General features: G+C 38.0%; 1 protein-coding gene across 1 annotated transcript in view; it reads left to right on the forward strand.

The window, feature by feature from the left end:
• The window catches only part of SLC22A15 (solute carrier family 22, member 15), an 86,229-nt gene extending 76,922 nt beyond the window's left edge, over window positions 1-9,307 (forward strand). Inside the window, exons 8-11 of the mRNA XM_012658463.1 lie at window positions 5,025-5,145; window positions 6,658-6,730; window positions 8,722-8,910; window positions 9,218-9,307. Of these exons, the coding sequence (XP_012513917.1) occupies window positions 5,025-5,145; window positions 6,658-6,730; window positions 8,722-8,910; window positions 9,218-9,307 (473 nt within the window). The remainder of the gene's footprint in view (window positions 1-5,024; window positions 5,146-6,657; window positions 6,731-8,721; window positions 8,911-9,217) is intronic.
• The last annotated feature ends 4,484 nt before the right edge of the window (window positions 9,308-13,791 follow it).

Here is a 13,791-nt window from a genome sequence, read left to right on the forward strand (position 1 = left end):
TTTTACAAAATATGTACAAGACCTCTAAAAACCTATAAAACATTGATGAGAGAAATTAAAGAAGACTAAACAAATAAATTGGTAATGATAATAATAATAAATAAATAAAGAGATTGCCATGCTCATGGATCGAAGATACTGTTTAAGACTGTGGTCCCCAACCTACTGGTCCATGACCTATTAGGGACTGGGCTGCAGAGCTCTGCTGTACTCCCCCCTCCTCCCTACCCTCTCCCATTCGTGGAAAAATTATCTTCCATTAAACTGGTCCCTGGTGCCAAAAAGGTTGGATACCACTGGTTTAAGACATCAGTTCTTCCTAAATTGATCTATCTTTATTCAACACATTATCAATAAAATTTCTAGTAGGCTTCTTTTGTTGAAATTGACAAGTAAATACTAAAGTTTTTATGGATGTGCAAAGGATCTAAAATATCCAAAATAATTTTTCTCACAAAAACAAAGTTGAAGGACTTAACCTACCTGATTTTAAGACTTACTAAAAAGTTACATTAATCAAGACAGTATGATAGGAATAGATATATATGTAAATAATGAAACAGAATTGAATATGAAATAGAGCCACATATATGGCTCAATTGACTTTTTTGAGGGGTGGTTGAGATTTTATTCACCTTTTTAAAATGTTTTATTCAATCATAGTATACATACAGAAAAGCGCACGTGATTAGTTGATTTTTGATGAAGATGACATGTTAATTCAATGAGGAAAAGATAATCTTTTCAACAAATGGTGCTAGAACAATTGGATATCCGTATGCAAAAAAAGTAACTTCAACCTGTATGTCACATCATATGCAGTAATAAACTTGAAATGGATGTTAGAACTAAACGTAAACACTAAAACTACACAACTTCCAGAAGAGAACATAAGAGAAAATCTTAGTGACTTTGGGTTGAGCAAAGATTTCTTAACTAGGACACAAAAAGCACAAAAAGAAAAAAATGTTCATAACCTAGACTTTATCAAAATTAAAAACTTTTGCTTTTTAAAAGACATTTTAAAGATACGAAAAGCAAGGCACAGACTGGGAGTAAATACTTGCAAAACATATATCTGATAAAAGACTTGTATCCATAATATGGAAAGGACTCATAATCAATAATAAGAAAAGAATGGGCAAAAGATTTGAAGAGAAACTTTTCCAAAAAGATATAAAAATGGCAAATAAGCATGGAAAAGATGTCAACATCATTAGACATTAGGGAAGTGGAAACTAAAACCACAATGAGATACCACTACACACCAATTAGAGTGGCAAAAATCACAAAGACTGAGTGTACCAAATTGGGCTTAAATAATATCTTCTGATTCATGAGCATGGCAATCTCTTTATTTATTTTTATTACTATTACCAATTCATTTATTTAGTGTTCTTCAATTTCTTTCATCAATGTTTTATAGTTTTTTATTGGTCTTGTACTTATATTACAAAATTTATACCTAAATCTTTCATATTTTTTATTTTATTACAAATGGCATTGCTTTATTTCTATTTCAATTGATTTTTGCTAATTTATGTAGAAATAAAATTGTACATCACATGACTCTGCTAAGCTTATCTATTAATTTAGTACATTTTTTTGCACAATCCATTATTTTCTATGGAGACAATCATGTAGCCTGGTGAATGAAGGCAGTTTTACTTCTGCTCCAATTGGCATTGTTAAAGAGTAACCGTAGCTCTTATACATACTGCTGGTAGAAATACAAAGTGTTGCAGACACTCTGGAAAACATTAGCAGTTTATTTTAAAGTGCAACGTACTTACTACATGACCCGATTTTACCCAAGAGAAGTGGAAACCTAGATCCACACAAAGACTTTGATGCAGATGTTCATAGTTGTTTTATTAATAATAGCCCCAAACTGGAGGACACCCAAATGCCCATCAAGTGATGAATGGATAAACAAATTGTGGTATATCAATACAATGGAATAATACTCAACAGAAAAAAGGAATGAACTATAATCCTACTGATCTACACAACATGGATAAGTTTCAAAAGCATTATCTAAGTGAAAAAAAACAGACACAAAAGCCTATAAAATATATTTATTTCATTCTTGTGAAATTCTAGAGAAGGTGAAACTATAGGACAAAACTTTGTGCCCTCCGGTGGGACAAAGGTAATATACGTAACCTAAACATTTGTACTCCTATAATATGCTGAAATAAAAAAAAATTAAAATAAAGCTTTGTGCATATATGGTATTTTTCTTAAAAAAAAAAAAGAAAGCAAAACAATTTGTGATTCTTTGCCCAACCTATACATCATATTATAGTAGAAGACCTGTAGCTATCTTAAAGATTTTTTAACATATGACAATCAAAAATTTGCTTCCAATAACATGGTGAATGAAGTAGATGACTTCATTCAGTAGATGACTAAGCTGAATTTTTGTTTTGGATCACTGAATTGTGACTATAACAAGCGTTTCAGAAAAGTAGCTCTGAAAATGATGTCCTTAGTAATTGCATCATTGGAATACATTTATAGCCTCACTGGGTTCAGTACTTTGAAGGATACAGTATTTTAAGAATTCCTTTTATAAAAAAATATAATTTAGTTTTACTTTTTTAAATCACTCTTTTTTCTAAACGATCACTTTGAATATTCATTGGGGACAGCCAATAATATCTGATTTTCAGATGAAGAACCAAGATCACGAATCCGTGGAACTAGCCAAAGGCTACAAAGCCCTACTGAGCATTAACTAGGGTGACTAATAGGCCAGCAGCTCCACGGTCAGGAGTCCCTAAAAGGATAAGAAATAATTTTCTAATAAGCAAAGCTGTCTGAAATTGACATGGGCTATCTTGAGGAAAAGATAAATTCCCCCTGGTTCAAGTGGCAACTGCAGGCTCCTTTGGCAGGAAGAGAGGAGAGAAGTTTCAAGCATCAGCTAGGATGTTGGACTGAGGGAAGCACTCTGGGTGTGGGGCTAGAGCCAGGCTTCCCAGATGTGCCATGGCTGGAGGTGTCTTGAGCCTTACATGGGAGACTTCATCTGGCTTTGGACCTTGTGGAGCTTAAATGATAAATTTTCCGTGACATGCCATTTGAGTTCATATTTCAGGATACCAATCCTTTAACCTGTTTTTAACCTGTTGTAACCTGTCAAATGCCCTCATACAGTTCCAAAAGATACCATTCTGTATGGGTTAAAAATAGCCCCAGAGATCATTCACAGTCAAGCAGATGTGCGTATTTCTGTTTGTTTCAATGCCACCAATACCTTTTCCTGACTCACTCAGTTTTCTGGAAAATAATTGATGGATTTAATTTGCCCTCATTATTGTTTTATATGAAGAAGTTGTTAGATCTCAAAATTCCAGAAACATATCTTGGAGTAAATGCTGAAAGGCATGCTTCTTTTTCCAGAAGTACCTGTGGCTTAAAAATACATATTCAGTGCTTGAAAGAGGTAACATCTTCTTCCAAATAGCCTGGAAGAAGAGGGGACAGCAGCCCCAGAAAGTCGAGTTTGCCGATGCCTGAGCTATTCTGCTCAGGACACCATCTTTAATGAAGTTGAAGATTTATTTCATAGTCACGTAGGGAAGGCGAAACTTACTTTCTGGAATGGGCATGTTACATGCCTCCCTCCTTCGAAGTTGAGAGAGCATGAACTTAGATTCTTTTCACTAAATTAATTCTTATTGTAGTCCTTCTGCTTATTAGTTCAACAAATATTTAGTGAACCCTAGTGTGCACGGTACCACGGGAGGTGCTATGGGGAACATAGACACAAAGACAATAACCAACCCTAGCCTGAGGTAACGAAATAGATTTGGGCAGGCAAGATGGAAGAGTAAGCAACTACAACTAAGTATCTGAGGCATGCCGCTGCATAGATTGGAAAATAAGGGGCAGTGGAGGTCACAGGAAGGAGAGGCTATTTCGTTTGAGCTATTTAAGGGCAGGGTGGTTTATATGAGCCAGGTAGTCCTAAGAATGGGACAAGAGTGTTCTTTTTGGCAGAAATGTCAAGGAGAATGAGAGGCAATTACATCTGGTGATTGGGACATCGCTGTTGACCTTCAAGAGTAGGAGTTTCAGGAGAGGATGGTATTGGAAGCCAGACTGCAGTGAGCTACAGGCAGGAGCATTTGAGGAAATGGAGAGGTGGTCACTCATTGTAGCTGTCTAATAGGGAAGGGGGAAGTACAACAGAATCAATGAGAATGTTTTTTTTCTTCATAAGAATAAATTGTTTTTTTGAAGGAGAGAGGCTAGACATGTTTACAAAAAACCAATTAAATTGTAGAATCCTGGAGAACATAATGTTAATAAAGGAAAGAACCACGGGATAATTGTTAGCATTTTGATACGGAAATAAGCTGGCATGAAATATATTTTTGCATTTTATGAAAAAGCATTATATTAAGAAACTCAAATATCATTATTGATTATTAATTCAAGTGGGAAGTTGGGGAGGAGGAAGGATTAAAAGTAGTTCCGTGTTTAAACTCTTGTTCCTTAAAGAACATTAATGTCTTTTATCGTCTATTAAAACAGTAGCAATTTAATGGGATTGTTCCTTTTCTTCTCAATGGCACATCAAGGAATGCACACTGAAGATCAGGGCTTGTTGTGCTGACCACTGTTTCACATCATTGCTTGTTTGAGTAAGATGGAGAAGAAAGGAGAGTCAGGCAACACCCTTGATAGATAAACTTAACAATTTCCATGAAGCTTACTTTACCACAGTATAGAAGTTTTCAGGGTGCTGTCATTCAGGAGTAAGTGCAAGTTTCATTACACTTGATGTCACCAGTAAGTGTGTAAGTTTCATGGGTAGGGCTCAAACATTGAGCACATAATTGCGTGTGTGTCTGTGTGTGATTACTAAACCTTCTGAACGCATATTCCGTTATACTACCTTTTTGCTGTCTGAGATCAACATAAACGCCTCTCGCTCCTTCGTAATGAAATGTGTTGTTCAAAGGAATTGTTTCAACTGCAGGCCTCTCAGGGGTTGCCCTTGTCCTCCTCAGACACAGGTGTGTTTGCAGTGGTGAACAGCCATTCCTTGTCCTTGCTGGGGAAGCTGACGATCAGTGCCGCCTTTAACATTGTTTATATCTACACCTCTGAGCTTTACCCTACGGTCATCAGGTACATGTTTCTTGCAGATGCGTTCTTCACATGTTCTGAGTTTTGTTGTCCGTGCTTGCGCTAAGAGAGGTGTGGAGTCAGTATAGGGCCAGCAGCAGTCCAGCAAGCATTTGTAAACTCAGAGCCTGTCTTTGTAGGCTGCTCTTTGCTTGGCTGGGGAAAGTATAGCTTTATGTAGCTTCTGTAAATTGTAAGAGAAGTACTCTATATTGGACACGTCTCATCACCCAAACAGTGCTCAGGTGCTGTTATTATTTTGGTCAGTTTTATTTATTCAGTCACCCATCCTGTGTCTAGCACATAAAAGACAAGGGAACAGGGTTCCTGTTCTCACAGAGCCTGCATTTTAGCACAAAATATATACATTTTTGAAAGATAATTTCATATAGTAATAAGCAAATATTAGATTTAAATATTACTTGTTAAAGCTGGTTTTTAATGAGTAGTTACATTGAAAAGAATAAATTCCAAGCCTAAATTTGCTCTCATAAAATAAGTCTGAAAACAAAAAACAAGCCCAAATTTGAAGGATGGGGGTACAGCTTAAGTTTCGCAGAACCTCCCATGTGGACTGGGCCAGTATGCCCTCAGCCAGTCCTTTCCCAGTCTGTTTGAGGATCATCCCAAATAGATACTTCTCCTTCCCTTATCTGTGCAAGAAGGCTCATGGGTCTTCTACCTATTAATTTAAAATCCCTTTTCCCAGTAAGAGATCAGATTGTCTGCAATTGGCTGGTCATTTCCTGATCGATCCTACTGCCCACTTCTCTGGCTACTGCCTGTAAAACTAGGATGATGACTTTGTCCAAACTGGGACACTTTTGAGAACAAATGTGGGTGTTATTAACAAGATCAGCTGGGATAACAGAGTTTACAGTCACCCTGCCTAAAACCGTTACCATTCTCTCTCTCCTCCTCCCACCTCTTTCAGCCTGCATTCCCCATGAAGGTGATTGTTCTTGGTTTCCTGGCACTATATGCTTAGTCAATTCCTTTTAATATGTCTGACCCTGTGATAGTTAATAAGTTGAGTTTAAATAAATGGGCAGACTTTTCAGACATAAACCCTGGCTCTCTGTAGCTATATTCACTGATGGGAAACCCAAGACACAAAGATCTACAAAAACATTTGATAAAAAGTCTTCAAATGCTCATTTCTGCATCATCCTCTGTAACTGCACTGCTACAACATGGCAGTTACTAGCCTCATGTGGCTATTTAAATTTAAATTGTAATTAATTAAAATTAAATGAATTAAAAGTTCAGTTCTTCATTCTTACTGGCCACATTTCAAGTACTAGTAGTTGCACATGTCTAGTGGCTTCCATATTGTACCATGTAATTATAGAACATTTCCGACACCATGGAAAGTTCTAGTATAGGATCCTGTGCTTTTACTTTACGAATACTATTCTAGTCCCACTACCCTACCCCCAGGGTCTTTTAATGCCCCTTTAGAACTTACTAATTTTTTTTCTTTCTTCTTTTTTTTTTTTTACTTATGCCTTTCAGGAATGTTGGGCTTGGAACCTGTTCCATGTTCTCCCGAGTTGGTGGGATTATTGCACCCTTCATCCCCTCACTGGTTGGTTTGTACCTCCTGGTTATGTTTTTCTCCATTCTCTGCTTTGGAAATGCTTGTGCTTTTGAGTAGAAAGAGGTAATGAAACAGATGTCATTTAGATCAGGTGACATAAATGTGAACCTTGTGCTTTTTAGATACTATTCCGTCAGGGCAGATGTGCTCTTACCAAGGATGCATTTGTCCTTGACGGGTCTGATTTCTTGTTCATCTGGATTCAGTGGAGCGTCAGCTAATGCCAGCATGCCTTGTTCCTGTCTCCATCAATAAGTTAGTCAATTAGTAAATATTTATTAAGCCTCTGCTGTGTGCTAGGCTATAGAGCAGGCTATAACGTTAAGCACGTTACGTATATCATTGCACGTAATCCTCACAATAACCATAAGGGGTAGGCATTGTTGTTACCCCTGTATTGAAGATGAGAAATGCTACAGAAAGAGGTTAAATACCTTCCCCAAAGGCACACCACTTGGAAAAGAAATTTAGAGGCAAAATATGCCTAGCAGTGTGTCCGTTAATATCTTTTTGGCATTTTCTAAGTTTCATGGTCAAAAGAAAGGGGGATAATACTAAATCCTTCCAGCCTTAAAATACTCTGAAAAACCCAGGGGGGCCCTATGCAAATTTCTCCTTGGTCTGATTTGTGACTTTTGTAGCCAAGACTGTTGAAAGGTGACTAGATCCAATATGGGCCTTGTGGACCTGTTCTGTAGACAACTGTTCATTCATTGCTTAGAAAACTTAACTCACTACTTTTTAGTAAGGGATGTCTCAGAAATGCGATTGTAGCCCTTTCATTTTCTGAGTTGCAATACATTTTCTTGTTCTGAGTGTCTCTCCATGTCTTGTGCTTAATTTTAGGTCGCAAGACCCTTCTTAAGAAGGAGTCATGTTAACTCCATGTTTCATTCTACAAAATGTAGGTGTTCATTGTTAAAGAGATCCAACTCTGGATGGCTATCCTAGAGCATTAAAATAGCCAGCACTGTGTTTCTGCTGATTGCTGCTAAGTTTAGAAGGGGGAAAGTGTGTGTTCCCCTTGCTTCAACAACACACCCATGGTACTGGACGTGTGTTTGCATGTAAGGGGCTAGAGATGATTCTCCTTCCTCCTCCTCCTCCTCCTCCTCCCCTTCCCTCCTACTTCTCCATTATCTCTTCACTTTGAAAAATCAGGAAAAAATTGAGGGGAAATCCTAATTAGTAGTGGATCCACCCATAGAATTCAGAAGCTCAAACCAGAAGATCATAAAGCTTACCACCTCCTTTGCCTGAAATCTAGAATATTGATCATCTCTGAAAGGCTCCAAAGCAGCATCCTGCAAGCAGTTGTCTACTGTGTTATCTTTGAACCTGTTTGTATTGAAATATTTCAATTTTTCCGATAATATCTTTTGGATTGCTGAAACAATTGCTTTTATCACCAGCCTGTTACCATGCTGAGTTTATGTAGTTTAGAAACCATGTATATGTGGTAGGGTTTTTTCCCCCCAGAACTTTTACATCTTTCATCCCTGGACCTCTCAGTTACGGTGTTAAGGTATATGGGATGGTTTGGCCAATTCCAGGGTCGAGAACTTTAAAGTTCATCGTCAGCAAATATTTTGGGATATCTCTTATGAGAAGAGTATGTGGGGATCTTGGTGTTATAAGCCGCTCACCTGGAGTGGAAGCTGAACACCAGACTTCTGTCAGCTCCAGCCACTCAGCCTGTCTGGCTCAGGTCAGCATGGCGTCTTCTCCCCCGGTGCTTCTGACCCACAGACCAGGGCTGGGTTTTATTACTCACTCTCCTCTACATGCCTGAGGAGTCATCCTAAAGTTCCGCATGGTAATTATCTATGAGGAAAAGGTGGTTGGGGGTGTAGTCTAGCGGGAGGCCTGAACTGGATGGTAAACATGGCAGTTCCTGGGTCATGAGACTGCTGGTGTCACCTGCTGAGGAAACTAGCCTCAGTTTGTGTTTGTTTTCATTCCACTCCCTGCCCCCGCAGAAATATGTGCAGTGGTCTTTGCCCTTCGTTGTCTTTGGAGCCGCCGGCCTGACCTCGGGCCTCCTAAGTTTGTTATTGCCAGAAACCCTTCACAGTCCGTTGCAGGAGACGTTTTCCGACCTTCAGGTGTATTCATATCGCAGGCTGGGGGAGGAAGCGTTATCTCTGCAGACCTTGGATCCTCCACAGGTATGAGGTTATTTTTCTTGATCATTATACCACTTGGATGATGACGGTTGTTGAAAAAAAGACTGTTCGGGTTGGATTAAATAGAACTGAATAAAACCGGAAAACAAAGGTGGAATCTAACAGCAGATTGATTTCAGAGAAAGACATGATCGATGCTTCATTAGCTTTCTTAAACACTTTAGGGGCTATTTCTTGGAGGAATAGGTGTCATAAAAATATATTTGCCAGTTGAATAGCTAGACAGTAATTTTTACTTTAGAAATGTCATGACATCATTCCATTGCCCTTTTCTCCTTTCCTGTTTCAGTGTGCGGACAAGGAAAGCATTTTAGGGAGTGAAAGTGAAGAAGAGGAAGAATTTTACGATGCAGATGAAGAGACTCAGATGATCAAGTGAAGAGCTCCAGATTCCTCCTCCGAAGCAAAGATTGTCTTTTATGCCTCTAGCTAAGGCAGGTTCTTCCATGAATCTTAAGAGGGTTGTAGAAAGACAGGCTTGGTTTGAACATACACAGATGGTATTCGGTGTGGACTGATTTTTTTCAGGCACCAAGGGAAGTTAGAGAAGATATTTCATGAGAGACAACATCACTGCATTGAAGGAATAGTTAATTTATCCAAAATTCAAGTGCAGCTCAGAATCATGACCTCTGGCCGAATCACTCAAATGCCCATTCTGGAGTGGTAGGCTGGTTTGTTTCTAGAGGTTTGATCACGTTGCTTTTCCTTCATCATTACCTAAAGGCAGAAATGTAAAATTTCTCACCATTTTAGTGAGATAAGATAAATAATCCTTAAGATTTAATCTTTAGCTGGGTGTGGTGGATCACACCTACAGTCCCAGCACTTTGGGATGCTGAGGTGGGAGGATCACCTGAGGTCCGGAGTTCAAGATCAGCCTGGGCAACACAGCGAGACTTCTTCTCTACAAAAAAATTTAAAAATTAGATGAGGGTTGTGCATGCCTGTGGTCCCAGCTACTCCAGTGGCTGAGGTGAGAGGATCACTCGAGCCCAGGAATTCAAGACTGCAGTGAGTTATGATCAGGCCACTGCACTCCAGCCTGGGTGACAGAGTGAGACCTTGTCTCAAAAAAAAGATTTAATCTTTGTACCATGTTTGACATTTGCCCCATCAGTTGCTCCTTATTAGGAATCTTCTGATGTAGATTGATATCAGCATTTCAACTTTGTGTCCAAGGTCATTTGTGTGTCCCAAGGCCCTCTAGCTTTATCTCAGCTGACAAAATTAGCGTCCTCAGCTTGGTTCCCAGCCTGTTGGTTGACTTGGGTTCCTTATACCTTTAGTCCAACAGATAATTCATTAATAAAAACCCGATGTACCAAAGCAATTTACGTAGAGACAGAGGTACAGCTGTGGCTCCCTGTTAGCTCCCTTTGATACTTAAATTGTGTGATTTCTTCAGTTCCCATTTATATGCATCTCCCGAAAAATCTCCATCTAAGATTCTAGTACTTCAAAATCATGCACAATAAATAATAAAGTTTTAAATAGAGGGAAGTTAAAAAGTGATGTGTGGCCAGGCCCAGTGGCTCATGCCTGTAATCCTAGCACTTTGGGAGGCTGAGGCTGGAGGATCACTTGAGCCTGGGAGTTGGAGGTTGCAGTGAGTTGTGTTCTCGCCACCGCGCTCCAGCCTGGATGTGACAGAGCAAGATCCTGTCTCAAAACAAACGAACGAAAAAATGTGACATGTTGAGCATGTGGATGTAAAGAAAAAAGGTGCAGTTTTTAATAAGGGAGAAAAGAAGTCTATCTTTCACAATTTTTTTTTTGCTTCCAGTGTTGTGCAGTAAGGGACTTGGGCAACATTGACGACCCTAAACTCTTATTGTCCTGGATTAGCCTGTACCTGTTTAGTCAGAATGGAAGGCTCAGTGATTTCCTAGGAAATACTGGTTTTTCATTAAGTGCTACCAACTTTAAAATGAATCAGAATCATAACTTAGTCTCCTAAAATCATGTGCTGAAAATATCTGTGTCCTCTGTGAAACTCGAATACCATCTCAAATAGGAGTATAAACCCGGAGGCAACAAGCTTAGGCAACATTGCTTCAGGTCACTTTCCCAACTTGGAAAACTTCTGTGTTTTCAGAATTTCCATTTCTGCTAATTTCTTGGAGAAAAAGAAATTGCATTAGAGGTAAAGAGAAGATGTCACTGTGTCTGCTTCTGGAAATCTTGAAATCATCACCCCCAGTTGACTCTAAATACTGTCCTGTTCTCTTCCACGTTGACTTCTCAGTTTGTACTACATCAGTCTTTCCCTTTGTTTTTATTAAAGTATTTTTATGTCCTTTATGCCCTTAATTATGTATTGAGCTCTTCATAAACAGGGCCCATCTCTACTACGGTTTATTTCTCCCTGCCATGCCCAGAACATTGGCTTAGACACAGGAAGGACCTAATAAATATTACTGTTTCAGGGAGATCGTGGAATTCCTCCCAGTATCATTTTTGCAAACCTCAGGCAAATCTGACCCAGACTCCCAAATTGTGGATCCTGTTTTTCTTTCTCTGGAAAATGGAGACCTGCTCACCATCAGGATAGGAAGAGAGGAAGAACTTAGACACTTGGAAATTCTTCTTAAATGGTTGGGCGTTTAAAATAAAGCAGTGAACTAATGTATAGATAATTTTTGATCGATTGGGGCTTTCTTTGTGTTATAAGAGTGATATACCCCATTATGGAGAATTTGGAAACTAGAAATTTTAAAATGTATCACCCATAGACCCAACATTTGGAGACAACCTGTGTTATAGCTTTGTTCCATTTGAAGACCAGTTGGGAGTCCATCTCTGTTGGCACCTGTGTTCCCTCTGCCTCTGGCTAGATAGATGAGAATTTAATTAGTTCTGTCCCTGGATCTCCTCCTTTCTCGGCTATAGGCTGGAAGAAAGGAAGGAGAGATCCTACAGTTTGAATATGTGTTGCTTAATAAGGCTGGGCTGGCCATCAGCTGCTAATGTCAGATGTGTCACTAAATTTTCTTTCTAGATGGTTCTTTAGCAAACTTTAATAACTACTATTTTTTATTTATACCGCCTTTATAAAAGCAGATTTTTTCCATTTGGATAATAACTGCTGAAAAATATTGTTTGTAGAGAATGTGCACATGTATATATTTGCATTGATTATATTGGAAAACTTAATTCATAAGTAATGCATATTTTGTTTGTACAGGTGGATTTGTAAAAAGTATCCTTTTTTTTCTATTCAAAATTAAATTTCTTTTCTCCTAAATGCAGTAAGAAAAATGTAAGACACATAAGAAAGCCAGAGTTTGCAGGGTTAATGTTCTCGTTAACAGCTTGTCTAGCACCTTTACACCACACAGATAAGTTGAAAGAAACCGTGTTGCAGTTTTCTGATTTTATGAGTTAAAACTACCACCCCATTGAAAAGCCAATACTTGTCATTCAGTTACTTTCAGGCAATGCAGATATTCTTTAGTATTTTCAAATGAGCAAATAAAATACAAAAAATGTACAAAACAAAAGTTTCTGGGGCATTACTTAAGTGACTGTAATTTGGATGGCTATTTTTATGGCAGTGAAATTGATGAAAATATTTTCAGTAGATGATTTTTATTCTTAACAAATACATATTGGAATAATTGTCACTACTACATCAGAATTGAAATACAGCTTTCCATTAGGACTTACTCCTTCATATAAATTCTTATCATTGGTTCTTAAATTGGCAGGGTATCTATAAAGGATTAGAATTTGTTTTAACTAAATAAAATGCAGGTATCTTAGCTTCTTGTGAATTTAATAAAGGATCACAAAGCATAGGCCTTTTCTTTCGTTATCACAGAATATCTCAAAATGCATCTTTGACAAATTGGGCAAATACAGAACCTGTTAGAGATTATGGGTAATATGTGGAACAGAGGTTGTAGCAAAGTTGAGGAATCATGGGTACAAAAGATAACTATAAAAATACTTTTGAAAGAGAAAAATGCAAAAACGATGCCATGTGGAAAATCTATCAAAGTAGTACATCACAGGAGAAAGACCTTATGATTAGTACCTCAGTAGATACATGAAGATTATTTGACAAAATCCAACACCCTTTCAAAATAAAAGCTATTAGCAGACTAGGAATAAAAGGAAACATTTTTAACAAAATAAAGTCTATTAGATACGATGAATTGACACACAGCATCTGTTCACCTTCCTGGTACTTTGGCCTTCAGACTTTTTTGATTATAACCCACAGCAAGAAATGTTTTTTATATATTCATTCTCTCTCCTCCCCCCTTAAAAATATGTACATAGCTATAAAGTATTTATAAAACATATATAAATAGACATATACTATATATGGCTATGTGTGTGTATATCTATAACTTTCATGAAACAATACCTATTGATAGGCACACCGATAATTTGTATTCTGTTCTTTCTCATTTTTTAAAATGCCATTTGTGACCCACTAAGTCAATTTAATGACCCACTAATAGGTTGCAACCCATAGTTTGAAATCCACTGTTCTACTCTATCTTCTTGTACTACAGAGACTTTAAAGCTGAAACGTCCATTTCCTGAACGCCCTTGAAGCGAGGCTTCTAGGTGCAATTTAGTTCAGTTGATCAGATAGAGATGGAATTTGGAAGTTGGACATGCGGTGGAGGCCGTACTTCTGATGGGTCTGATTTTTTCTGCTCAGATTCGCAGTGATAGGGCCATTTGGTTTCTCTAAGGCAGTGTTAGCCAGAGATATCATTCAGGGGCAATATGGATTAAAATATATATATATTTTTTACATAGAACCTGGAAAAATAGTCTAGTATTCACATGGAAAAGCAAAGATTTAAAAATACTGAAGACAATTCTGCAAAAGAAAAGCAGAGA

This window comes from Propithecus coquereli, unplaced genomic scaffold (genome assembly GCF_000956105.1).
Source record: "Propithecus coquereli isolate 6110/MARCELLA unplaced genomic scaffold, Pcoq_1.0 Scaffold589, whole genome shotgun sequence".
In the NCBI taxonomy this organism is placed as follows: domain Eukaryota; kingdom Metazoa; phylum Chordata; class Mammalia; order Primates; family Indriidae; genus Propithecus; species Propithecus coquereli.